We start from the raw sequence: 26,316 nt of genomic DNA, 5'->3' as shown, positions 1-26,316 counted from the left end.
TGCTGGCACACAAAAGTATTGTGAGCAGATATGGATTCTAGCACAGCCACACTCTGGAATACTGTTCTTGCAGCTTAAACCCACTTTGAATGCACCAAAGAAATAAGAAAGGATGCCAGGGTGGGTATGGAGATAGCATGCTGGTTAAACTTTGTCAACTTGGCATAAACTAGAGTCACCTATACTTGTAACCAGTAGATGCTATGGTCCTTGCAGAAGTTTGAACTCACAATGTTTCTGCCACAGAAACACCAAATGAGCATGTGTCCTGGGAATAGTCAGTGTGACCATGTGGCCTGTCCATCTGATCCACTCCTGACCTGAGTGGCAGCCAAGCTCCAGGACCCAAGAAGGGATTCCAGGAATGTGTGCAGATCCTTCCATTCAGCTTGTTTCCATCTTTGCCTAGAGTACAGGACCTCTGAGAGCCTAAAGGAGCACCCAGTCAGCCTGTGCGTGAAAGTCTCATTAAGGCCCCCTGGGGAGCCAAACAGTTGGAGAGCCCAAAGACCTTCTGGGACCAAGATTGCACCAGGGACAGAACTAAGAGAAAATGAGCCCCACATAGGTGTGTGTAACCTTAAGAGAGCTCTCAGCCAGCTGCACCTCAGTTCCCTTAGTGTGTGGAGAGCCCAGAGGACCTACCTGTCCATAGGGTTGTGCTAAGGAGTAATTGGATAGACATTTTTAGGTGCTTGGAAAGAGACCCGGTACAGAGAAACCACGGGGCTGTGCGAGCCAGCTGGTAAACCTGGCTGCACTGAAGTCTGGAGCTGCAGGGATGTGCTGATAAAGGACGTGATTCAAAGAGCCTAGGCCAGGAAGAAGACCCTACTGATGCTGCCTGATTCAAGCTGAGCTTCAGAAGGGAGAAGGAAGCTGCAGGCCCCCAGGACCTGCCATGTCCTGCGTGTCAGAGGAGGCAGGCAGGAGAGGGGCCCTGGCCTTCCTGCCACACGCTTATCTGTCTTATTCAGTGTAAGTTGTAGTCTTCAGTTTGTAGGTTTGGTTTTTTTCTCTCATCTCAGAGCAGTTATGTGTTGGGATGAGGTGGAGAAAGAGGAGGGAATGGAGACACATGGGAAGAAACATTTATTGAAACGCCATTTCCCACACCTGTTTGAAGCCCCCCCCCCCCCCACACCCCCGTGCTCAAGCGCTGGTGTTTGCATTTGAGATGAGAGTTCCGGCACTGAGGAACTTCAGAAAGCAATCCTCCGAGCACTCACACACTCTCAGATGTTCAACTGTTTGTGTAAACACCACAAAGAGCTTCCTGGGCGTGCCAGATTAGGGTCTGTGCAGCTTCTATGAGGTCTGTTTATTCTCGTCCTCGGATCATTCTCTTGAACCTGCTGAGTGTCTTGAGGCTGAGACAATGTGCTGGCCAGCGTCACTTTCACCTCCAGAGCACGATCTTTAGCCTAGCTGTGCAGTTCAACAGCTCACCCTCAAGGCAGAGGCCTAACTGCAGAACACGGAGGCCACACTGTTGGCTTCACAAGGTGAGTGCAAGACTTTGTGCCAGCAACCACCTGAGTCTGAACTCGGAGAGTGTGAGTGACTCAAAGGGAGCTGGGCCCCAGAAAGACCCCTGCTGTGCCCTTTCTACTTAGAGGAAATGGCACTTTGAGATTGTGCCTCCTGTCCACAGTACTTACTGGGCAAGACCCTGAGTATGCCTCCAGCAGGAAATCTATGTAACCATTGGAGGGCTTCCCCATACACGCTGCTGGGAGGGAGGACCCCAACCTCATGTCACCCAGCGCCTAACTTAATCTTTAGAGTCACATCCTGTGCCCCAAGCACAAACCACCCTGAGAAACTTAAGATTAGTAAAGGACTCTTCAAAATAAGACTTGTTGCCAAGAGGAGAAGAATAAGGAGGTATTACATGAGGAGAAACAGCCTTGAGTCTGGAATGGGAACATATTCATTTCCTGAAAGAAGTCTTTAAACATCACTTCTTAGGACTGGAGATTTGAGTCAGCAGTTAAGAGCACTGGCTGCCCTTCCAGAGAACCTGAGTTCAGTGCCCAGAACCCACATGGCCGCTCACAGCCATCTGTAACTCCAGTTCCAGGGGACCTGACGCCCTCTTCTGGCCTCTGTAGGGGTTTGCATGCATTTGTTACACCTACATTTATGCAAACAAAACATTCATAAGCATAAAGTAAAATAAAATAGAAACCAGACTTTAAATCTGGAGTTATTGCCATTTCTGGTGCCTGAAAATTGACAGAGGAGACAGCTTCAAGGTCCGTTTTCCTTGACATCCTTGGTTTAGAATCTCAAAGCCGTGGGGCTCTAGGTTTGTGGCCTTGTAGCGCCACCTAGAGGCAGAGTAAATTTCTGCACATCTGGCAGCACACTGAGGCCAGATCCTACCTGGGGAATGAGGCTGACTTCTGGCCTGCACCCACAAAAAGAGAGACCTAGGAAGGGAAGGGTAAACCGAGGAAAAAGAAAAGCAGCACAGGGAACCCCAGAGCCTGAGGAGTCTGTTCCCTCCTCTGAAATAGAAACCACAAAGACGTTACTTCCCGTGATAAGGAAGTGAGAAGATGAAGAGAGGGACAGGATGTCACTGGTGACAGGGCACTTACCCAGCATTCGGAGAGGTCCTGGGCTCCATACCCAGCAAAAGACAAGACAGAAAAAAATCCAGAGCCGTACAGCATGAATCCATCTCCAGGTACCTCCTACCTGTGTGGCCTCAGGTAAGTGCCTTAACCTCTCTGTGCTTCAGTGAAATGAGGGTAATAGGCTCTGGGGGAGATGGAGTGGGTGAAGCGCTTGCTGTGTAAGCATGAGTTTCGATCATCAGCACCATGTCAGATGTGTGTTTGTGGATAGCGCTGAGGATGGAGACGGGCGGGTAGATCACTGACCAGCCACTCCAGCTGGCATAGTGAGCCCCAGGCTGGAGAGAGACCCTGTCTCAAAATATAAGGTGGAGTGACTGCAGGACTGGAAAGATGGCTCACTTGTTTTTGCAGAGGACCTGGGTTTTTTGGGGGATGATGTTGCTCAAAATCTAAATGGCCATAGTAAAATCCTGGAGCCAGATGTTGGGGTAAATGCTGAAAGAACAGAGAGACAAAGGAACAAGCTACTAGAGAAACTTCTATCTCCATGAATCCTCTGACTGAAAACCTCCGAGTCTTCAGCCAAAAAGGCCTCTAGTTCCTGTCTCCTCATGCCTTATATGTCTTTCTCCACCCCTCCATATTACTTCCTTCCTAGTGCTGGGATTAATGGCATGTGTGCTTCCCAAATACTGGTAGCAAAGGCATGAGATCTCAAGTGCTGGGACTAAAGGCATGTGACCCCCAAGTGCTGGGATTAAAGGTGTGTGCCACCACTGCCTGGCCTCTATGTTTAATCTAGTAGCTGACTCTGTCCTCTGATCCTCAGGCAAGCTTTATTTGATCCACAGTATATCACCACATGTGGGATGGGATTTGTTTGTTTGTTTATTTATTATTTTTGAGATGGGGTCTCTCTATATAGCTGTGGCTGTCTTGAAACTCACTGTGTATACCAGGCTGGCCTTGAACTCACACAGATTTCCCTGCCTCTGCCTCCCAAGTGCTGGGATTAAAGACATGCACCACCACACAGCCAGCTAAAATAAATCTGTTTTTTAAAAATGCTTGTGCCCCATAATTTTGTTCAGTTTTGGGCTATGTTGGGGGTTTGTTTGTTTGTTTGTTTGTTTGTTTGTTCTTAGAACATTTAATGTGGTCTTGGCTAAGTTCAAATTCATAGTATGAATATTTAATACATTTTTTAAAAAAATTTTTTATTGTGCATTGGTGTTTTGCCTGTGTAAAGGTGTCGGTTCCCTGGAACTGGAGTTACAAACAGTTGTGAGCTGCCATTTGGGTGCTGGGAACTGAACCCTGGTCCTCTGGAAGAACAACTGTGGAATCTACTTTTAAAAAGGAACTACTTGTTTTAAATAAGATAAGTAATGAAAATTTTTTGGTCTGAGTTTATCAGATGTTACTGGACCGGACATTGTTAATATATATAATGGAGTTTTTTTTGTCTGGATCTGTCAGATGTTAATGGACTAGACATTGTTAATGTAATCTTGAATGTATATTGTATATACTTATTGAAGATAGTTTTTCTTGTATTAGTTATAAGCTTTTTTAATTTTAGACAAAAAGAGAGGAGATGTGGGGGTATTGTGTCCCCCAAAATATTGTGTATTCTAATAAATTTATCTGGGGTCAGAGAACAGACAGCCACTAGATACAAAGGCTAGAAAATGGTGGCACTCACACCTTTAATCCTAGCATTCCAGAGATAGAAATCCCTCTGGATCTCTGTGAGTTCAAGGCCACATTGGAAACAGCCAAGCATGGTGACACGCCTTTAATCCCAGAAAGCCAGCCTTTAATCCCAGGGAGTGGTGGTAGAAAGTAGAAAGATATATAAGGCGTGAGAACGAGAAATTAGAAGGTTTTGGCTGGTTAAGCATTTGGCTGGTTAAGCATGTGGCTGGTTAAGCTTCAGGCTTTTGAGCAGCAATTCAGCTGAGACCCATTCCGGATGAGGACTGAGAGGCCTCCAGTCTGAGGAGACAAGACCAGCTGAGGATCCGGTGAGGTGAGATAGCTGTGGCCTGCTCTGTCTCTCTGATCTACCAGCATGGACCCCAATAACTTGCCTCGGGTTTGATTTTATTAATAAGAACTTTTAAGATTCCTGCTACAAACAACCAGTGCTCTTAACCACTAGGCCATCTCTCCAGCCCCTTTAATACATTTTTGACTTGCTGGTTTCTCAAGTTATTATGGATCTACCAGGTTATAACCCCCCCTCCCCCAAGCTGAGTGATATCTGGGTCAGATAAAAGTATTAGAAGACGTCTCTGAAGGGTCCCGGGACAGGGTCAAACAACTGCAGCTGGAAGACAGGAGAAAGGAGGGACCTGAGCTGTGACTGAGCAGGGATCTGCTTCCTACCTCTCCTTTCTGTAGGAGGCTGACAGGGAGGCGTGGCTGTGGCTGAGCCATCAGGCTCCCAGTAGGGTAAAGCTGGAGGTCGGCCAAGTGAAACTAAGTTCAGTTACTCTGGGATTCAGCAGAGGTGATGTGGCTGCCACCAGGCTGTGAAGATTTCATTCCAACACTGTTGACCAAACACAGATCTAAACAAGGAAGCTCACTTCTGTGGCTGAGTTCCACACCTTCCTTCCTGCACACTGGCGTAATGCCTTTGCTCCACGCTGCTGGTCCCTCCAGGGTAAGAATGGATCGTTATGAGGACTGAGATGTGCTGGTCCCTCCAGGGTAAGAATGGATCATTATGAGGACTGAGATGTCCCTTCTTTCATCTCTCTGGTCCCCTGGGCCTGTGTACACTGTGTACACTGGGCTAATTTAATTTGTGGAGACCTTGGAGATTTGCTCACTTTAGCTGTTGCATGTCTCTTTAAGGCTGGCCCTTAAACTATTTAGCCAAGGAAGACCTAGAGCTTTTGGCCTCCTGCCTCCACTTTTGAGTGCTGGGATAACGGGTTTGCACCACCACTGCCGGCCTATCCGGTGCTGGAGATGAAACCAGGGCCTCATGCATCTAGACAAGTACTCCCAACTGAGCTACAAGCCCAGGCTGCCTGGATTCAAGTTCTAATTGACTGTGGCTGTCCTAGAGAACTGTTGCAGATCAGCCAACTAGCCGGGCTGCTTACCGCGGGGGACCAGCCCCCACCATTATTTACTCCAGGAACTCTTGAGGAATGAGAGACAAGAGACTTAGTTAGAAATAGAGAGGGGAGGGAAAACAGAGAGAAAACACGGGATAGCCTCGGGTGGGCCTGGATCCTTATCCACCGGCCCAGAACTTTATTCCAAAGGGCTGTTTATAACAATGCCAAGGGGTGGAGCAAAGGACCTCCCCCTTGCTAGTTACAGTCACCTGGTACCCAGGCCCAGGGTCCAGTCAACCTCTTATGCAGTCCTGCTGGGTCCAGCCATGAGGAAACCTCACACTTAGCACCCCCACCCCCACCCCGCCTCTCTTTTTGATTTATTTATTTATCATGTACAGTGTGTTCTGCCTGCATGTACGCCTGCAGGCCAGAAGAGGGCACCAGGTCTTATTATAGATGGTTGTGAGCTACCACATGGTTGCTGGGAATTGAACTCAGGACCTCTGGAAGAGCAGCCAGTGCTCTTAACTGCTGAGCCATCTCTCCAGCCTGGCTGCTTACCTCTTAATGGTCCTTAAGAGCCTTCCTGTTGACTCTGGTGGGTTTTCTTTTCTTCTTTTCTCCCTCCCTCCCTTCTCTCCTAAGTCAGGATCTGGCTATGTAACCCTGGTTGACCTGGGACTCAATATATAGATCCGAGCTGACCCTAAGCTCAGAGAAATCTGCCTGCCTCTGTATCCCAAGCACTGGGACCAAGGGCATGTACCACCATACCCCACCCTTCTGTTGGCTTTTCTGGTGGGTCACTAGCTGCAGATGGCTAGTATCACTTCTACATGCTCTCCACAATCTTCGTTTCCTTGGAACAGCACTGGAGTAAGTGGTACCTGCTCCCCACCAGCCTTTCCATCAGACAGGGAACATGTGTGTCTTTGGTGAAGTCTCTTTCCCAGAGGACTGATACATAACTTTCCAAAGGACTGATAAATGCCTTTCACCCAGATATGTTGACTTATCTATCACTACCTGGTGATCATTTTTTCCAACCTTTGGCTTTATAATAAAGCTGCTGTGACCACTCACGTCAAGGCTTTGTGTGAATACATTTCTCTTCTCTTGAGTGTATATCTTGGAGTAGAGTTGTTAGGTCATAGCTGGGTCTGGTGATGTCTATAATCCTCAAACTCAGGATGCTGAGGCAGGAATATCTTAAATTTAAGGCCAACCAGGTTATATATCAACACCCATACACCAGCTCCATCCCATCTGGTAATCTCAAGATTACTTCTCAGGCTTGGGGGTGGTGGTGGTTGGTTTTGGTTTTAGGTTTTTTGTTTGTTTGTTTGTTTTTGTGGGAGTTGGGGAGCAAGGATTGAGACAGGGTCTCTCTGTGTAGCCCTGGCTGCCCTAGAACTCACTCTGTAAACCAGGCTGGCCTCAAACTCAAAGATCCACCTTCCTCTGCCTCCCAAGTACTGGGATTAAAGGCATGTGCCACCACACCTGGCTTAGGCTTCAGATTTTTTAAAGATTTATTTTGCTTTATGTGTATGAGTGTTTTGCCTGTGTGCATGTACATAAAATATGCGTGTGCCAGAAGAGGTCAAAAGAGGATGTTGAAGGGCAGCAGTTAAGATCCCTGGCTGTTCTTTCAGAGGTCCTGAGTTCAAGTCCCAGCAACCACATGGTGGCTCACAACCATCTGTAATGAGATCTGGCGCCCTCTTCCGGCCTGCAGGCATACATGCAGACAGAATGCTGTATACATAATAAATAAATAAATCTTTAAAAAAGAAAAAAAGAGGACGTTGAGGCTCCTGGAACCTGAGTTGCAGATGGCTGTGAGCCACCATGTGGTGCTGAGAAGGGGACTGGTGCCTCTGGAAGAGCAGCCATTGCTCTGCACCAGCCGCCTCTCCGGCTCCCAGATCTGCTCCTTTTGCCTGCTTAACCTATCCATGTACAAGTCTGCGAGGAAAATGCTGCTTGTCTCCACAGCCCAGCTCCTGCAGTACCAGCCTACTGCCCTTCTCACCTGAGACACGCAGCCCCTCAAGTACCTCACCCCTGCTCAGCCTCGGGTCTCAGAAGTCTTTATGCCCCAGCATCCATGTCCTCTCTGGCTGCCCACATCTCCCTCTGTTGTTGATTTTTAACTGAATTCTGTTGTGGCTGAAGGACTCTGTAGGATTTCATTTCCTTTAGATTTACAGAGCCTTGTCTTACATCCAGCAGATGGTCTCCTTGACAACCATTCTATGACCTCTTGAGATGATGTTTATTTTGCTGATGGCTGCAAAGGACCAATTGGTTTAAGTTTATTGATAATCTTCCAGTCTTCTACTGATTTTCTGTGTGTGTTTATCAATCACTTAGAAAGTTTACATCTTCAACTATAATTATGCATTTAACTTTTTTTTTCAGTTAAATATTTTCTGTACTGGGCAAAAGGAGTACTGGGGATTTATGCTGTGGCATAAAGACTTTTGAGACCTGAGGCTGAGCAGGGGTGAGGTACTTGAGACCTGAGGCTGAGCACCTGCTGGGCACATGCTGGCCACGTGCTGGCCACCTGCTGGGCACATGCTGGGCACATGCCCTACCACAGCTACAGCCTCGGTCCCCAGTTGTGTTTTTGCACCTTGCATTTTGAAGCCCAAGTACTAAGCATCTACTGAGCACCTACTAAGTACTTACTCAGTACCTACTGAGCAATACTCAGTACCTAGTGAGCACCTACTCAATACCTACTGAGCACCTACTCAATACCTACTGAGTACCTACTCAGCACCTACACATTTATAATTTTTTTAAAGATTTATTTATTTATTAATGTATTTATTTATTTATTTATTTATTTATTTATTTATTTATTTATTTATTTATTTATTTATTTATTATGTATACAGAAGAGGGTGCCAGATCTCGTTTACAGATGGTTGTGAGCCACCATGTGATTGCTGGGACTTGAACTCAGGACCTCTGGAGGAGCAGTCAGTGCTCTTAACCTCTGAGCCATCTCTCCAGCCGCCCACATTTATAATTTTTATTTCTCCTCTTAGTAATGTTATCACTCCTGGTGACCTATCTATAGCATTCTGCAGTTGGTTTTTTTTTTTTTTTTTTCGGTGGCTGGTTGGTTGGTTGGCTGGTTTTTGTTTAATCTAACAAATGTGGTTACTCTAGGGGATGGGGACACATCTCAGCAGCTAACAGCTCCTTTTTGGAGGACTTGTATTAGTTCCCAGGCCGCCTGGGGCAGCTCACACCTACCTGGAACTCCAGCTCTAGGGGCTCTGATGTCCTCTTCTGACTCTTGTGGGGCATCTGCACTTACATGCCCACTCTCCCTCCCTCTCTCTCTCTCTCTCTCTCTCTCTCTCTCTCTCACACACACACACACACACACACACACACACACACACACAATTAAAACCACCAGGCATGGTGATGTAAGCCTTTAATCCCAGCACTCAGAAGGCAGAGGCAAGGGAATCTCTGAGTTCCAAGCCAGTCTGGGCTACACAATGAGATCCTGTCTCAAATAAATAACAATTTATTATTTGTTTGTTTGTTTGTTGCTGTTGTTGTTACACAGGGTTTCTCTGTGTAACAGCTCTGGCTGTTTTGGAACTCATTCTGTAGACCAGGCTCATTTCGAACTTATAGAGATCAGCCTGCCTCTGTCTCCCAAGTTCTGGCATTAAAGGCATGTGCCACCATGCCCAGCCAAAATATTTTTTTTAGTGTGGCTACTCTAGTTTTATGTTCTGTTTTGTTTTGAGACAAGGTCTCACTATGTAGCCCAGGTTTCCTTAGACTCTATATTCTCCTGCCTCAGCTTCCCAAGTGCTGGAAAGATACTCATGAGGTCCTGTACCTGACTTTGAACTTGTTTTGGTGACTGTTCTCTGGTGTATTTTCTCCTGAGCTGTACTTCAACGTGTTTCCACATTTAAAGTGGATTCCTTGGCTGAGCTTGGTGGCACATGCCTGTGATCCCAGCACTCTGAGATGAAGAGAGAGAAATCACATGTGGAAGGCCAGACTGAACTGCATGGTGAGACCCTGTCTATAAATTAAATAAATAATAACAGAGTGCAGTCTCCATAAAAATAAATGAATAAATAAATAGAAACTGGAGATATAGAGAGATGGCCCAGAGGGTAAGAGCATATGATAGATCATGAGGACCAGGATTCAGATCCCATGTCTGGCAGAGGGTAAGAGCATATGATAGATACTCGATCATGAGGACCAGGGTTCAGATCCCATGTTTGGCAGCTCTCAGATGCCTGTAACTCCAGCTCTAAGCTCTCTAACAAACCTTCTGGCCTCTCCTGGCGTCTGTACTTGAACACACACACATGCACACGTACTCTCTCTCTCTCTCTCTCTCTCTCTCTCTCTCTCTCACACACACACACACACACACACACACACACAAATAAAATAAAATCTTAAAAGAAAAAATTGAGGAAAGGACCCCCAAAAGAAAGAAAGAAAGGGGGTGCATTTCTTGTGGGTCTACATACAATAATAGTGTCTTGCAGCTCCACCCTGTTTGACAATGTGTGCCTTGTAACTGCCGCAGACAGGCCTTGTACACCTGATGAGACTCCAATATGCTTGGGTTTAACTATCATTGCTGTTCCTGTTTTCCTGTTTGTTCCCTCTGCTCTCTTCTCCTTTTCCTTGTCTGCTGTCTTTTGGCTTATGAGTGTGGTGATTATATTTGTTTTGTTTTTGAGTCTGGGTCTCGTCCTGTAGCCCAAGCTGGCCCAGAACTCAATATGTAATCCAGACTGACCTTGAACTCACAACAATCTTCCTGACCAGGCCTCCCAAGTGCTAGGCTTACAGGAGTAAGTCACTATGCCTAGATTTAGGTTGCATATTTCTGAATATCTATTTATTTATTTCGGTTTTTTGAGACAGGGTTTCTCTGTGTAAGCTCTGGCTGTCATAGAACTCTCTTTGTAGACCAGGCTGGCCCCGAACTCCCAGAGATCTGCTTGCATCTCTGCCTCCCAAGTGCTGGGATTAAAGGTGTGCACTACCCCCCAGCTAACTACTTATTTTTAAATTACTTTTATAAGTGTGTTAGAGTGTGTGTCTGTCTGTCTGTCTGTCTGTCTGCGTGCGCACATGCCTGTGTGCATGCAGGCCACAATAAGGCACCAGAGCCCATGGAGCTGGAGTTACAGGCTGTTGTGAGCCAAGTAATGGGAGTGAGGGGAACCAAACTGGGTCCTCTGTAAGGGCAACAAGTGCTCTTAACTGCTGAGCCATCTCTCAGCTGATGGATTCTGTGTTTATTACGGCTTTGTATTGTCCACACTTAAGCAGTTCCAAGTTTTCTCTTTGGATCCTAGAAGTACCAAGACTCTTTCTCGGTCTGTGAGAAGTGGTTTCACCATGATATTAAACATTATTTGCTTTTCCCATTCTTTCACGAGCGCACAGTGGCTCAGGAGCCTCCTCCTGTCCTGTGGTGATACTGTATAGAGGAACAACAGCAGGGAAGAGTCATCAACATCAGGTTTTAGGAGCTAGTCTTTACCAGATAATCAATGCGGGAAGCTACCTGATTATGCACGGAAAAAATATCCACTCAAAATGCAAGTAGTGGGGCTGGAGAGATGCTCACCAGTTAAGAACAGTTCCTAGCATCCATGTTGGCCAGCTCATAACCCACCACCACCACCCTTAACTCCAGCATCCTCTGGACTCTGAGGGTGCGTGCGTGCGTGCGTGCGTGCGCGCGCGCGCGCGCCATAGTATGTGTATGGAGACCAGGACAACTTTAACTAATGAAAAAAAAAAAAACTATCTTAAGACTCCCCAAGAAGGGAATTGGAGATGACTCAGTGACTGTTCTTCCAGGGGACCCAGGTCCAGTTCCCAGCACCCACATGGCAGCTCACAACAGTCTGTAACTCCAGTTCCAGAGGATCTGACACCTTCACACAGACGTACATGCAGGCAAAACACCAGTGCGCATAGAATAGAAATTAATAGAGTTCTGGGCAAACCGCCTACAGCAGAAACATCAGCAGGCACACGTCAGCTTGTCTTCTCCCTTCACCCTCCTCACTCCTGTGCCGCCAGGTCCCGTGACGATCCACAGGCCTCTGCTCCTTGCTGCCCCCTAGTGGATGTTCCACAACAAGCCGCCCTGTGCGTGGGTGTGTCCCCGCACCTTTCTCACGCTCCTAAAATTATTATTCATGCTTTATTGGAGCTGCTTTCAATGCTCGAGGCTTTGCCCGGGCTCTGAAAACCCCGAGTGAAACTAGTTCCTCACTGGGAAGCTTCGGCAGGTGGCTGCCTGCTCCCAGCTATCACATGCCCAGGCAGCTCTCAGAGGGGCGGGCACAGCCCAGAGATGTGCGGGCAGAGAATGCCACATGTGTCGGCTGCCCACATCAGAATTAAGGCTTGGGGAAAGAAGGCCATAGGCCGGGCCAGCTGTTCTCTGCAACAGTTCAAACCATCTGACATGCTCTGAAAAGTAAATATGCAAAAGGTTAAAAATAATCGGAAGCAGGGTGGCCTCGAAGTTGTAAGTGTGTGCTTGGGCAAAACTTCCAGAGCCCTGAAGAGGAGAATAAGGCCACCCCCAACCAGCCTGCCTGACACTTTACCTCCCAGGGCAGAAATTGTGAACACACACCCCTTGGCTCTCCAGCTCTTGAACAATGGACCCAGTGAATTAGAATTTCCCCAAGCATCTCATGCTGAGCCTGGAAGGCAGAAAGGGCTGAAGCCTGGTGCCAGCCGGATGATTCCACACAGTTCTGACACCAGACCACCACTGGAGAGACAGAAGCTGAGACTATGATCGGGTGGACCCACTCCTAGGTCCTTGTCCTGGATCTCACTCTGTAGCCCAGGCTGGCCTTGAACTCACAGAGATCCACCTGGCTCTGCCTCCCAAGTGCTGGGATTAAAGGCATGCGCCACCACTGCCTGGCAGTTCACACACCTCTTGTCTCCCCTCTTGTTATGACCTGGAAGATGGACTACCGGAAGTCACTGGTTTGCTTTGCTTCTCCCAGTGTGTCCATACTGCTCCTCTCTCTCTCTCTCCCTCTCTCTCTCTCTGAGACAGGGTTTCTCTGTGTAGTCCTGGCTATCCTGGAACTCACTCTGTAGACCAGGCTGGCCTCGAACTCACAGAGATCCACCTGGCTCTGCCTCCCGAGTTCTGGGATTAAAGGCATGCACACTATTTGTCTATTTTAATGTAATTACTGTTGTGGTGGTGGTTATTATTAATTATTATGTGGATTTGGCTTGAGGACAAGTGGTCAAACCTGGCTCTCTAGGGCTGCCTGGGTACTGGGTCTGACCTCAGCCTCCGTTGCAAGCCCATTTACCCCCCAGCACAGAGAGGGCTTAGCGGGATTCTAAGGGCCACAGATTCTTCCGGGTGTTCCTGCAAATTCTGTTCATTCTGCTCATCCCAAGCGAACCAGTGGCATCTCCCTGGTGCGGCATCAATTCACAGGCGGGCAGAGCAACTCAAATACTGCAGGAGAGGCTTCATCCACAGCAAACGCCCTTCGCCCTCATGCATACGGAAGGCAGACACCACCTCTTCTCACTACCTGGTGCCAGAGGGGTAAGTGAGGCTCTGTGCAAAGCCTGGGTCTCCTCAGAAGTGTGCATCTCAGCAAAAGTGGGGTCCCAGGCAGCTCAGCACCCTGGAGTCATACTCATCTCTGCCGCTGGACTTACGAGAGACATTAGGGGCCTTTTCTCCTGCTGGTGAGATGTCCAGTCAGATTCAACCTGCAGCCACCTCAGAACAGGCTTCTGAAAGGCTCCTGGTCAGTTATGGACTTGTTTAGGGTCATGAAATGTCAGCTTGGCTGTGATCCATAGCAGGCACTTATAATCACAGCCAGATGGAAGAGAGTGTGGATTCCTGGCAGCTGGCTAGTCTAACCCATTTGGAAAAGTTCCAATGAGAGACCTTATCTCAACCAAAAGGTAAAGGCACCTGAGGAGTGACCCTCAGCCTCCACATGTGCGTGTGCATGCTCACACTCACACACAAGTGCCTCTCTGAAGCAACCTCTTTACCTGAAAGAACCACTGCCCTGCTCACCTCAGACCACCACAGATGGGTCTCTGGGTACAGTGAAGGAGCTGCCAGGAAGAGGAGTCACAGCATCTTCTGGAGGAGGAGGAGGAGGAGGAGGAGGAGGAGGAGGAGGAGAGGAGGAGGAGGGGAGTATCCTGTTTCCCCAGCCCAGCTGGGAACACCAGCCTAAACCTTCCAGGTCTTCCAGCACATTCCACTGAGAAACTGACTTCTTGCCTCAGGCTGAGGACCTCACCCACCTAGGCATGCCAGGGCCCGGGTTCTCCAGAGCACCTGACCCTATGAGTCACCAGTTATCCGTACACACACACCACTCCATAGCTGCTTGCCTAATAACTTGAGGCCAGATCAATACACGTCATGGAACTAGAAAGCAAGATGGACACTCGGAAGCAGGAAGTAGAGGTTAAAAGGTTATGGTTAAAAGGAGGCCTCTGGTGCATCAGTTCCCATGGAGTTCAACCCTGTGTGGAGGACCAGGAGGGGTGGCGCACACCTTTAATCCCAGCACTCTAGAGAGGCAGAGGCAGGTGGATCTCTGTGAGTTACAGGCCAGGACTGCATAGTGAGATCATCTTTCAAAAAATAAAAATGGGGGTCTGGAGAGAAGGCTCAGCAGCTAAGAGCACTTGTTGCTCTTGCAGAGGCTGGAGTTTGATTCCCAGCACCCACATGGTGGTTCACAACCACTTGTATCCAGTTCCAGGGGATCTGAAGCCTTCTTCTGACTTCCTCAGACACCAGGCACCCATGTGGGGCAAGCAAAACACCCACACACATAAAATGAGTAAATCAACAAAAATAAATTTAAACTGGGGTGGTGGTGGCGGCGGCTGCTGCTGCTGCTGCTGCTGCTGCTGCTGCTGCTGCGCATGCACACCTTTAATCCTAGCACTCAGGAAGTAGAGGCAGGCGGATAACTGTGAATCTCAATAAAATAAAGCATCCATGTTGAGAGCGTTTTGTTTTCTTTTTTGAGGTGGGTCATGCTGTGCAGCCCTGGCTAACCTTGAACTCGATACTCTCATTTCATCGCAGCGTTGGATTATAGGTGTGTACCACTGTGTCTGCTCGATTTGAGTTTTTTTAGGGATTTTGTTTTGTTTTGTTTCCTGCTGCTGCCCTTGGTTTTGGATTTTTGAGACAGAGCCTCACTCCACGGGGAAAGATGGAGTGGGACTCACTGTATAAACAAACCAGTTTTGAGAGTTCTTATGTGTGGAGACAGAAACTCCTCGTTCCTTTAGATCCAAGGAGAAGCTCAGAGCCTATCTGATGAGCTCGGACCAGGGTTGCCTTTTCCTCTGCCTCTACCTGCTACACTAAGAACAAGAAAACAGGCTGCACATGAGCCCTGGTGGGACAAGCGTCTGGGTGAACCTAGGACAGCAGTCCTCAACCTGTGGGTCACGACCCCTTTGGGGGTTGAATGACCCTTTGACAGGGGCCACCTAAGACCATCAGAAAACACAGATATTAACATAACAGTTCATAACAGTAGAAGTGGGAATGAAAATAATTTTATTGTTGGGGGGTCACCACACATGGGGAACTGTATTAAAGGTCACAGCATTAGGAAGATTGAGAACCACTGTGATAGGAACATGGAGTGGTGATCAGAGCAAAAGCCAGCTGTCCAAAGTTCATCACGGTGTGAGTCGGTCACATCAAACCCTTTAATCCATCGTGTTTATTGAGCACCATTGTGTGCCCGGTGCCTCACAGACACACAGGTGTACTCTGTCCAGCCTGCTTTCCAGAATTACAGTCTAGGCAGGCAGGCCCAGCACCGCCTTGCTGGGAGCCCTGCTGTCTTCACGTTGATTTTCTTTTTTTTTTTTTTTTAAGAATGCTTCTCGACTTCCTCATCTCCTGCCACTCAAATCAGTGCCCAGATTTACCAGAGATGCTCAAGGCAGATCAGTGACTGCCCCTTCCCTGGTCAGTCCGTCTTCTTGGCTTTAGTGTCCTTGTCCCCAGCACAGGCAGAGGGAGAAGCAGGCTCAGCAAATCCCCATGGCTTGGAATGACCATGGTTCAAATTCTCTACTTTCTCTGGAGCACCCACCCCTGGGATCTGAAGCCTCTTCCCTGAGTCTTCATAGGCTCCCCGCTTCCACTTGGGAGAAATAACTTCTGAACAGGTTGCTTCTAGTAGCCCAGCTGCCCGGGTTCAGGGAGTGGTTTAACAAACAAAGCAGGCAAGGTGGTTCATGTTCCTTCACCTGCTGCTGCCTCCTGGGTCCCTGCCATTCCGAGGCTGGAGCTCTGCAGTCTGTGCTGGGTTCCGCTCCTCCAAAGCCACCAGCTTCCTTAAATGCTTGGGGGGGGGCGTTAAATTAGCAAGTCCTCACCACCTGCAGTAGAGATCACTGGGAGGGGGGAAGCCTAGGATGCAGGAGGTGACTGCCAAGCCCTAGGTGTTCCATTTCCCTGCTCAGTGCTCTGCAGAGCCACCAAAGTGGTCAAAGTCCCCCAGGTCATTGTTCTGTTTGTGGGGAGATTCACAAGCCCAACTGAGCTGGAAGTATATCCAGGTGTGGCTGGGAATGCAGCGACCCATCAGAGCAGGTGGCCCGGCGAGCTCTAAGGCCAGAGCTTGGTCTACTGCCCACACTAGGGCAGGTGTGTCTCTGATGAGGCAGCTTTGCCTGGCCCAGCGCCAGAACCATTGAGTCCAAGCCTGGGCTTCTTCCCCGCCCTGCAGACATTTATTTGTTCTTTCTCTCCTGTCCAGAAACTCTTTCCCTCCAGCTGAGCCCTTGAGGTCTTCATCACGCAGATAGGTCACAAGCATCGGATTCTTGCTAGGGTGCTGGTGCTAGACTGTTCTCAAAGTGAGGGAGATGCAGTCACCACTGAGAACTTCCTTGGTCAGCTACTCCATCCAGGCCCCTGACCTGGAACATCCAGGACTCTACCAGGGCCGCCATAGGCCAGGGCTGCCGGGAGGAGGCACCTGTGGAGAGGGAGCTGGAGCAGGGGCGGGTGTTGGCGTCTGTGAGGGCGGGCCACCACCGACAGTCCTCTGCCGCAGGTGCTCCAGCAGGCACGCGCTCACGGCCGGCTCCAGGATGCTGCAGGCGGACAGCACGCGGGCCAGGCGCGCCAGACAGGCTCGGTAACCCTCGAGGTAGCTATCCAAGGGCCCTGTGGACAGAGGGGAACGTGAGGCACAGGTGCTGAGCACCGTGCAAACTGCCAGACACATGAGGAGCGGGGAGCTTGGTCACTCACCCGACACTGCAGTGGAGTAAGGGGACGCAGGCTGCTCCTGCAGGAAGCGCACGGTCATTTCCAGGATGTCCGCCTTCTCCAGCTTCGAACAGCGAGAAGTCTGCGCCAGACCAGACAAGAGAGACACCCCATAACAAACCGGGCAGCTGGGCACCTCGCTCTTGCACCCAGGTGCTCGCCAGTCGCGCGATCCACTCCACCTCTCAGATCCCACCAGGAGGTCTTCGGATCCCCATGGAGCCCCAGGACCATGCTGGCCCACCCGCCTCACTGGGTGCCCCAGGACTCTCCACCTCTGTTTTCCGAGCTCCCAGACACACACCTCCGCACCCAGCAACGGCAATACCAGCCCCTTTAGCTGGCTCAGGCTCTGATTGATCCGTGCGCGCCGGCGCTTCTCCAGCAGCGGCTTCAAGCTCTGTCGAAAAGAGAATGGGCGCAGAGGCCGTAGTTAGGAGGATCGCCATCGCCCACCCCGACACACCACGAGTCCCTATCCCCAGCAACTACCTTGCGCAGCTCCGCCGCGTCCCCTACTCTGCCAGGCAGTCTCATGCTCCGAGGGAAAGCGAAGAGCTCACAGGGTTCCGTACCTCGGGGTGGAGGATCCTTGTCCCTGTAGCAAGGCAGAGCAAAGAACGAAGCCAGGAACCAAGTTCAAAGCCTAGCCCAAGCTCGCGCGCCAAAGAAGAGCGCGCCCAGCCAGCGGCAGGGCTTTAAGGAGGACTCCGCCCCCGGAGTCCCGCCAGCCGCCACTCCCACCTCCCGCCTTCGTCCCTGCACAGGGTGGGGCTGGAGAGGACGAGTCAGTGTCGTCCCCCAGAGATGCCATTCTGGCCTTAGAGTCCCATCTGTGGTGGGGTCGCGCGACGTGTGGGCGCTGACCCCTGGACAGGAAGGGTGGGTGGGGCCAGACCTTGACTCCTCTCCAGCACTCTGTGGCTTCATTCACGCCCACCGGGCTCCGTGCTCCTCCCCGGGCCGCAAGGGCTCTAGCGGCTGCAGAGCTACGGAGCCCGAACCTCAGGGAGGTCCAACAAGGGTTAAAAGGAGAGATTCGCTCCACCAACAGCTCCGAGCTGGACGTGCAAACCAGTCCAAGCAAGGTCCACTCTTTCTCTGGCCTGGCTGCCAGACCCAGGACTGAGGTCGCTGGACACCTAGCGCTAAACCCACTGACTGAAAAATCACCTGGTTCCCTGGCCCTAGGTTGTAAAAAGGAAACCTGAGCTCCACTCCCCAAGAAGAGGCAACCCAGGATCTTCGGAGTTCATTTTCAATTCCACAGGCTCTGGGCTCCGGATTCCACCTGTGGGACAGCGGAGGTCACATGACAGGCGAGGGGGGCGGTCCGGGGTGTGTGGCCCGGCTGCTCCACTCGGCCCCAGCGGGCCCAGACACGCCTCCACAACGCGTGGCCGTTGCTGCGGCAAACTGGCAGGCGTCCCCCGCCCATCTGCTGCGGGCTCCCCTCCCTGGGTCGGCTGGCGGGGCAACGGCCGGCTCTTCCGACCCTGTTGCAGCTTTGGGGAAGTCTCAGGCACCGAAAGCGAAGGCCGCACAACGAGAGCCAGTTGGAGGCGCTCGCGGGACAGAGCCAGGGTAGGCTCTGTCCAGGGTACTGGAAGGACCCCTCCTTCCTGCCTTTGAGCCCCATCCCTTTCTCTAGCTCCGAATCCCTGGAAGCCTCCCACAGCAGGCATTCGAAAACGATAGTGCACCAGGAAGGGGACCCAGGGCAGCCTGGGCAGGAAAGCTCAGCCCTCCCATTTCTATCTACGGCATACAAGGATCCACGACCACCACCAAGGGGTTACTCTGTGCAAGCTCACACCATTATTTCTTCACGTCCATCAACCCAACAGTCCTAATTATGAGGATTTGTCCCAGCGGACCTTGGGATGTCTGATTCTCTGGTTCTCTCCCACAGGCCAGTCTAGCATGCCTATGAGCTAGCCCCTCACTATGTAGACCGGACTGACTTCGAACTCACAAAGATCAGCCTGCTTCTGCCTTCCGAGTACTGGGACTAAAGATGTGTACCACCACATTCAGTCATTAATTATTCTTTAAGAGCTTGAAACGGGCCGGGTGGTGGTGGCAGATGGATCTCTGTGAGTTCAAGAACAGCCTGGTATACAGAGCAAGTTCCAAGACAGCCAAGGCTACACAGAGAAACCCTGTCTCAAAAACGAGAGACAGAGAGAGAGAGAGAGAGAGAGAGAGAGAGAGAGAGAGAGAGAGAGAGAGAGAGAGCTTAAAAGGGACTTTAGGACTTTGTAGGGCTCAGTGGTTAAAAAAAGCATTGCTCTCGTAGAGGACCCAAGTTTGGTTCCCAGCACCCAGATGGTTCACAACTATCTGTAACTCCAGTTCTGGGGGCATCCAATGCCCTCTTCTGGACTTCTCAGGCATAGCAGTCATATGCACAAACCTACACATGGACACACACACACACACACACACACACACACACACAGCTGAAAAAAGTTAAAAACTCTTTTTAAAAAAGGACTTTGTGGCAGGGCAGTGGTGGCGCACACCTTTAGTCCCAGCACTTGAAGGCAGAGGTAGGCAGATCTCTGAGTCTGAGGCTAGCCTGGTCTACACAGTGAGTTCCAGGTCAACCACAGCCAGGGAAACACATAGAAACTGTGTCTCATATATATGGCTGGAGAGATGACTCAGAGCTTAAGAGCACTGGCTGCTCTTCCAGAGGTCCTGAGTTCAATTTCCAGGAACCACGTGGTGGTTCACAGCCATAAGGAGATCTGATGCCCTCTTCTGGCAGGCAGGCATACAGACAGACAGAACACTGTATACATAATAAATAAGATAAACCTCAAAAATATATATATATAAAAAAATAAAAAAGATAAAAAGGACAGTATGGAGTCCCTTCTTCCCCTGCTGGTTCATTGGCTCAGTGTCCCCAAACTCACCCTACACTGACCACGTTCCTGGAGAGAGACACTCGCCCCTAGGGTGAAGGGCGGGAACATCCCTTTCCAGGGCTGGAGACGACCATTTGAAGACCCGACGACAGGGAAGCAAATTCCCTTTGTTATATCGCTGACCTCAACTTTAAGAGTCCCTCCCACCCCCACTGTAAAGGAGTTTAACCAGGCGATGCACCCCTCCCTTCAACCAAAAGACTCCGAGAAGAAAAAGATTTGGAAGATGGGGTCCTTTAGAAGCAGAACCTGGGGTGTTCAGAGAGTGATGCTCAGGTTCTCTGGGACCACCTACAGTGCCATGGAGACACACTCTCTCCCTGGTCCTGTGTGGGGTATTGAGAATGTGCTGGTCTTTGGCTGGGAGAGAAGCCTGAGGGTTGGTTTTCACCCAGCAGAGGGATGAGAGGGGGCCTTCAGAGGATGGAGCCCCTAAGGCAGCCAGAGGGGAGCTGTGGGAAGAGGGAATCCATCCTGAGATGCAGGCCGCTTCCCATCTGTGTCACCCCAGGCTTTAAAAAAACAAAGACTGTGAAATGCCTCAATGGGTAAGGGCAATGGCCACTACCTGATGACCTGAGTTTGATCCCAGGATGCACATGGTGAGAGGAGAGAACCACTTCCTGCAGGTTATCCTTTGACCCCCACATACATTCCACACACATTGGGACTAACACACACACACACACACACACACACACACACACACACACACGAATAAATACAGACTCCTCATGCCTCTGTTTCCACATCTATAAAATGAGAGTTGAACCCTTTCTGAACCACTTGTGGTGGCTCAAACCTGTAATCCTAGCATCAAAAAGAGGAAATGAGATTCAGGAGTTCAAGGCCAGCCTGGAATGAACAGCAAGTTCAAAACCAGCCTCCAATGCTGGCGGTGGTGGCGCACACCTTTAATCCCAGTACTCGGGAGGCAGAGCCAGGCGGATCTCTGTGAGTTCAAGGCCAGCCTGGACTACAGAGTGAGTTCCAGGAAAAGGCGCAAAGCTACACAGAGAAACCCTGTCTCAAAAAACAAAAACAAAAAAACAAAACAAAACAAAACAGCCTCCGAAACAAAACAAAACAACAACAAAAAACCCTCCTCTAAGGATTAACAATTTTAAGCTGCTCGGTGGTGGTGCACACCTTTAATCCCAGTACTCAGAAGGCAGAGCCAGGCTGATCTCCATGAGTTTGAGGCCAGCCTGGTCTACAGTGCGAGATCCAGGACAGGCACCAAAACTACACAAAGAAACCATCTCAGGAAAAAAAAAAAATTAACAATTTTAGTGAAGAGTGTCATACCATGCCTGGTTAGTGGTAAGGGTTCTGTACTCGGGACATCACTGATGGGGCTCTTTAAAACTGGTGGGGAAGGGCTGGAGAGATGGCTCAGAGGTTAAGAGCACTGGCTGCCCTTCCAGAGGTCCTGAGTTCAGTTCCCAGCAACCACATAGTGGCTCACAACCATCTGAAATGAGATCTGGTGCCCTCTTCTGGCCTGCAGGCATATATGCAGGCAGAACACTATACATAATGAATAAATAGATAAATCTAAAAAGAAAGAAAGAAAGAAACAAACAAACAAAAACTGCTGGAGAGGATTCAGTGGAGTGGAAGAGCCCAGATAGGACAGACAGACAGACAGGCACAGCTGAAAAGCCCTGGCTCCCAGTCTGAGTGTTGGTCGGCAAGGGTGTGTACTAACACGTCGTTTAGTCACTGGCTGAGTTCTACTGAGTTTGGGAATGACTCAGAAGCAGTGGTGTCCAGGTCAAGGCAGCGACCTCACAGGGGGGAAGGACTGCAGGGGAGTGAAAGCCGAGTCCAGCCATCTTAGTTTGGATACTCCTGCCACTTTGGGGGCCCCTGCCTGTCTGGATATAGCTTCAGGCATAGCTATGACACTGTAAGGAATCTGGAAAGTAACAGCAGGTCCTATGGTGGGATGATGCCTCACTAGCTAGGCGGATGTGAGCAGAAGTGGTTGGAAATTCACTTGAGCGTGCCCCGAAGTTTGAGCGCACTGTGCATGGTGCCACCGTGTGGTGAAAACGGAAATGGTATCTGAGACTGCCCAAGAGATTAACTCCAGGATTCCGCTTTCTGGAAACAACTTCTACATTTCCAGCACCTCCCTGGCTGGTAGGAGTTAGGCACCGATTGAAACATCGGCCGGGAATGGGGCTGGGTTCCGACAGACCTCCGCTGTGCGTGGGGGAAGAAGAGGAAGAGCGCAAGCTGTTTCAAGGTTGCCCGATATGATAGCTGCGCTCCCACAGCTTGCATATCCCCTCCTGGAGCCTTCGCTCGCTCCGGTCCAGCAGACCTTGCCTCCTCCAGTTCCGGCAACCAGTTTCCAGCCATGGCCCGTAGGGTGGTTTGTGCTTACCTGCCTGATCCCTCAAGCACTTCTCAGTGTCCTTGTTCACGTGGTGATACCGTCTCTTTGGATAAAGGCACTGGAGCATCTACCCACCAGCCCTTACATCCTTCATTTCTGGTCTCTTGGTTTGGTAGCCCCAGGCCTTCAAGTCCATGGTCCACTCTCCCATCCCCCTCCCAGTCAGTGTGGGTGATCAGAATCGTCAGCATCCTGTTCTAAAACACTCTTTTTTTTTTCTTTCTTTCTTTTTTTTTCTTTTTTCCTTTTGGTTTTTCGAGACAGGTTTCTCTGTGTAGTTTTGGTGCCTGTCCTGGATCTCGCTCTGTAAACCAGGCTGGCCTCGAAATTCTTTCCTTTCACTTAAATAGATCCTGCGGGCTTGGGGGTTGTTTTGCTTTTTCAATCATTGTATTTATTTATTTGGGGGCCATTGCTACAGTGTGCATGTGGGGTCTAAAGACAGCTGTGGGAGATAGTTCTGTGCTTCCACCATGTGGGTCCCTGGGATCGAACTCGGGTTGTGAGCTTTGTCAGCAAGCCCTTTACCCGTTCATTTTGCTGGCTCCCTCCTTCCTTTCCCTTTCTGCCTTCTCCTGTCTCCCTTCTTCTTCTTGGGTCTAAACTCAAGAGGGACCTTGGCATCCTGAGCACTGGGCACTTTCTGCATTTGATGGGGCTTTTTAAGTTTCTGGGCAGTGGCGTCCAGTTCTGGCTTTGAACGTCCCTTCTTACCAGATCCAGCACCAGGCACCTTCTTGATGCCCATGACAAACTATTTCCTTTCTCCCACTTGCCAGGCTCTAGTGACATCTGTAGCTCCTTGTAACTGCCATCAGTTGCTGGCTTGTGTCCCCAGCACCCGAAACAACACATAGTGGTCACTGGGCACCTGAGTCAACGGGTCTGTGTCTGGGTGGCACTGAACTCCTACTCAGTTTCTATGTGCAGCAAATCAGAAGGGGAACTTCTGCGCGCACCAACCCTTGTCACCGGCTGGGGACTAGGGGACGGCTCAGAGCCGGGGAGGCGGGGCAGAGAGGAGGCGTGGCGGGGGCGGGTCCCAGGCTTAAGCGGGGCACTCTCGGGGTCCCCGCCCCAGAGCGCTGCAGAGACGGAGTTGAGTCCCAGGGCTCGCAGAGCCGGAGCCGGTGGGCAGCCGCTCTGCCTCCCTCCGGGGTTCACACTCCTCCAACGGCTGGGCCGCAGGGCTACCCCTGAAGCCTGAAGCCACCTGCATGAGGCCCCGGGGAACCCACTGAGCGCCGGGTCGCCGCGCCGAGGGCGGCACCATGGCTCTGGAGCAGGCGCTGCAAGCGGCACGGCAGGGCGACCTGGACGTGCTGAAGGACCTGCGTGCCGCCGGGCTGCTGGGGCCTTCTCTGCGCGACCCGCTGAACGCCCTGCCAGTGCACCATGCGGCCCGATCTGGCAAACTTCACTGTCTCCGCTACCTGGTGGAGGAGGCTGGCCTCCCGGCCGTGGCCCGCGCGCACAACGGCGCCACACCAGCCCACGACGCCGCCGCCACTGGCTACCTCTCCTGCCTGAAGTGGCTGCTCACACAGGGCGGCTGCAGAGTGCAGGTGAGTGCACCCCAAGAGAGGGTTTGGGCCCTAAGAGGACTCCAGTCCTCCTGTGGCTCGGTCTTGGCTAGGCTGAGTTCCGCAGGCCTCTCCTCCAGACGCCTTTAGATAAGGTGGGTTCCTGAGATTGAGGACTTGGGTAGATCCCTGGCTGCTTGATATCAGGGAGACCCGAGGGGAAGTGGACTCAGTTGGGGCTGGTATCTCCTAGGGCAAGCAGAGCACAGATCCTTGAGGGCGTGGCACAGGCTTGGGGGAAGGCAGGAGTGGGGGTGGGGGCCTTAGGGATGAGCCTTGGCTGTCAAGTTAGAAGCCGGTGTCCTCCAGGCTCACTCAGGTCTGGAGGGAGAGTGCACAAGGTCTCACAACTCACCCCGGGCCAAGATGCAGATACCACTAAGTCAGGGACTAAGGAAGGGGACCTGTGGTGGGGGAGGTCTCCAAGGACATGGGCAACTTTGGGCCTTCCGACTCTTAAGTCACCTCTCAGCCCAATCTGAATCTGTGTGCCTGGGGGTGAGTGGATCAGAGAGTCCTCGGTACCGAGAACAAGAAGTGAAATGCCCCGAGGTGTCCACATTCTTGTGCTGGAGGTAGGCTAAGGAAAGCAGAGTGATGGAGAAGGGCGGGGCTTGGAGGCCGCCAGGCCGGGCCTACAGGGTCTCCTAGGCTGAGGGAAGGAATCGGGATGATACTCTGGTTGCCTGAGCAGCCAACTGAGGTGGGAGCACATCTGATCTACAGCTGAAAGAGAGCACTGAGTGGCTCACATCTGTAATCATGCCACTTGGGAAACTGAGGCAGGGGGATTGCTGTGAGTTGAAGTCAGCCTGGGCTACAGAGTGAGACCCTGTCTCAAAAACCAAAACCAGTCAACCAAACAACAAAAACCCCACAGACCACTGGGTTAACTGAGCATCAAAGGGTGATGATGGAGTTGGTGAGCGCCAACTCCAATCTGGTCTGCAGGGGCCTAGCAAAATTCATACAGCTCCCACGTCCTGTCCTCCAAGGGCAAGCCCCACCTTCCCATCTTTCTGGGAGATTCTTTCCTTCTCTTATCTCCTGGCCTTGTTATCAGGAGTTCCTGGTCATGTGGCCCACAGCCACTTGGTCCATGCCTCCCTCTCCTGGGAGGTGCCTGCCTCCCTGATTCCATGTCCAGCACTGGCCGGAAGCCTCTCTTATCACTCAGAGGAGGTGGAAGGAACAAGCAGCCGTGTGCCAGCTTATCACATCTCTTGTCTTATACCCCCAGGAAGCTGGGGCAGAGGTGGGGGGATGACCTCGATCTCTGGTCCTGTCCGGCCCAGAGATAAACAACTTAGGCTGTGGCCCCAGCACACAAGGCTCCAGGGTCTACCCAGCTGGTGGTACCTTGAACACAGGCCATTGACTTCATATTGCCATCATTATCCAGAAGCCCTGAGCTACTGAGATGTCCTAGAGCCTCGGGCCCATATTTCTGAGACCAGTGGAGAGGGAAGGACTTCTCCAGAGCTGAGGTTCCAGACTTTCATCATGGTGATCCTACTTAGGTCACCTCTAGGCAGCTCATGGCTGACCTCAGGGGGACAGACTAAACAAGCCTGTACACACCTACAATATGCAGGAGGGAACTCTGGTATTACCCTTAGTCCCTTATGGGCCATTTGCTTTCTGTCCCATGATCCTCCCCACCTCCACAGCCTGACTGATGACATGCCGGTCTCTTGTATCCTTTTCTTCTTTCAGGAGGCTCTGAGATCTTCCTCTTGAGATTCGCCTACCTCAGGGTCTCTGTGTCTTGGCCACATGGGTCTCTGTGGTACCCTCTCCCTGCAGGAGAGGAGACAGTTCACTTCCCAGTTACCTCTCACAGCTGCTCTGCCCTTTCTCTGGTGTCTGTGTGCTGGATGTTGACATGTCGTCAACTTCCAGAACAGCACCTACTCTCTAATGCAGCAGCCTCAGTCGGGACATCTGGAGTCTCAGTGGGCCTCTCCTTCCCCATGTCCCTCAGCCCCTCCTCCAAAGAGAGACACGATAGGTACATGTGAGGAGCTTTTCTGGGCCCAGAGGGTGTCTGCAGGGGTCTTACCTAAAAACCCAGCCTCTCAAAGAGCCTGCCACCAGTACACACCTACACTATTGACTGGCTGTCCCAGGCCCTGCCCACCAGTGCCCAGTAACCTCCTCCTCCACAGGGCAAGGACACAGCTTGTTCCTGAAGCTGTGTGCAGGGGAGTCCACAGGAAGGCAGCTTCTTGTGTGGGGGTTGGGTTGTTGGAGGTGTACCAAGATGGAAGGCTCTGTCCCTCCCAAGGGACACTTGGGAACGAGGAAGAGGAGGAACAAGGGTTGGAGGCAGGGGGAATCCTAATGCCAGCCTG

General features: G+C 51.0%; 2 protein-coding genes across 7 annotated transcripts in view; one reads left to right on the top strand and one right to left on the bottom strand.

The window, feature by feature from the left end:
- Positions 1-15,622: 15,622 nt before the first annotated feature.
- Hes2 (hes family bHLH transcription factor 2) lies at positions 15,623-18,380 on the bottom strand. Of its 3 annotated transcripts, none has more exons than XM_037203232.1 (4): positions 18,210-18,380; positions 17,529-17,634; positions 17,019-17,436; positions 15,623-16,931 (listed from the first exon to the last, which is right to left on the bottom strand). In XM_037203232.1, the coding sequence occupies exons 2-4, from the start codon at positions 17,571-17,573 to the stop codon at positions 16,699-16,701; spliced, it is 696 nt and encodes a 231-aa protein (XP_037059127.1). In that variant the 5' UTR covers positions 17,574-17,634; positions 18,210-18,380; the 3' UTR covers positions 15,623-16,698. The 3 variants fall into 3 exon arrangements, with proteins under 3 accessions (XP_037059127.1, XP_028738895.1, XP_037059125.1); XM_028883062.2 differs by lacking the exon at positions 18,210-18,380 and having other exon boundaries at positions 17,019-17,118; positions 17,341-17,436; positions 17,529-18,182; XM_037203230.1 differs by lacking the exon at positions 18,210-18,380 and having other exon boundaries at positions 17,529-18,188.
- Positions 18,381-23,448: 5,068 nt separating this feature from the next.
- Positions 23,449-26,316, top strand: part of Espn (espin) — a 31,874-nt gene continuing 29,006 nt past the window's right edge. For all 4 annotated transcript variants that reach the window (XM_037203226.1, XM_037203225.1, XM_028883088.2 and 1 more), the window contains exon 1: positions 23,449-23,944. In XM_037203226.1, the coding sequence (XP_037059121.1) occupies positions 23,651-23,944 (294 nt within the window). In that variant the 5' untranslated portion in view covers positions 23,449-23,650. The remainder of the gene's footprint in view (positions 23,945-26,316) is intronic.

This window comes from Peromyscus leucopus, chromosome 2 (assembly GCF_004664715.2).
Source record: "Peromyscus leucopus breed LL Stock chromosome 2, UCI_PerLeu_2.1, whole genome shotgun sequence".
Taxonomy (NCBI): domain Eukaryota; kingdom Metazoa; phylum Chordata; class Mammalia; order Rodentia; family Cricetidae; genus Peromyscus; species Peromyscus leucopus.
This window is presented reverse-complemented; position numbering and strand designations above follow the sequence as displayed.

Coding starts and splice junctions, on each gene's coding strand:
- Hes2 (XM_037203232.1), bottom strand. CDS start 17,573: ATGAGACTGCCTGGCAGAGTAGGGGACGCGGCGGAGCTGCGCAAG. Junction 17,437..17,528: donor ACGCGGCGGAGCTGCGCAAG/GTAGTTGCTGGG, acceptor TCTTTTCGACAG/AGCTTGAAGCCGCTGCTGGA. Junction 16,932..17,018: donor TTACTCCACTGCAGTGTCGG/GTGAGTGACCAA, acceptor CTCTGTCCACAG/GGCCCTTGGATAGCTACCTC.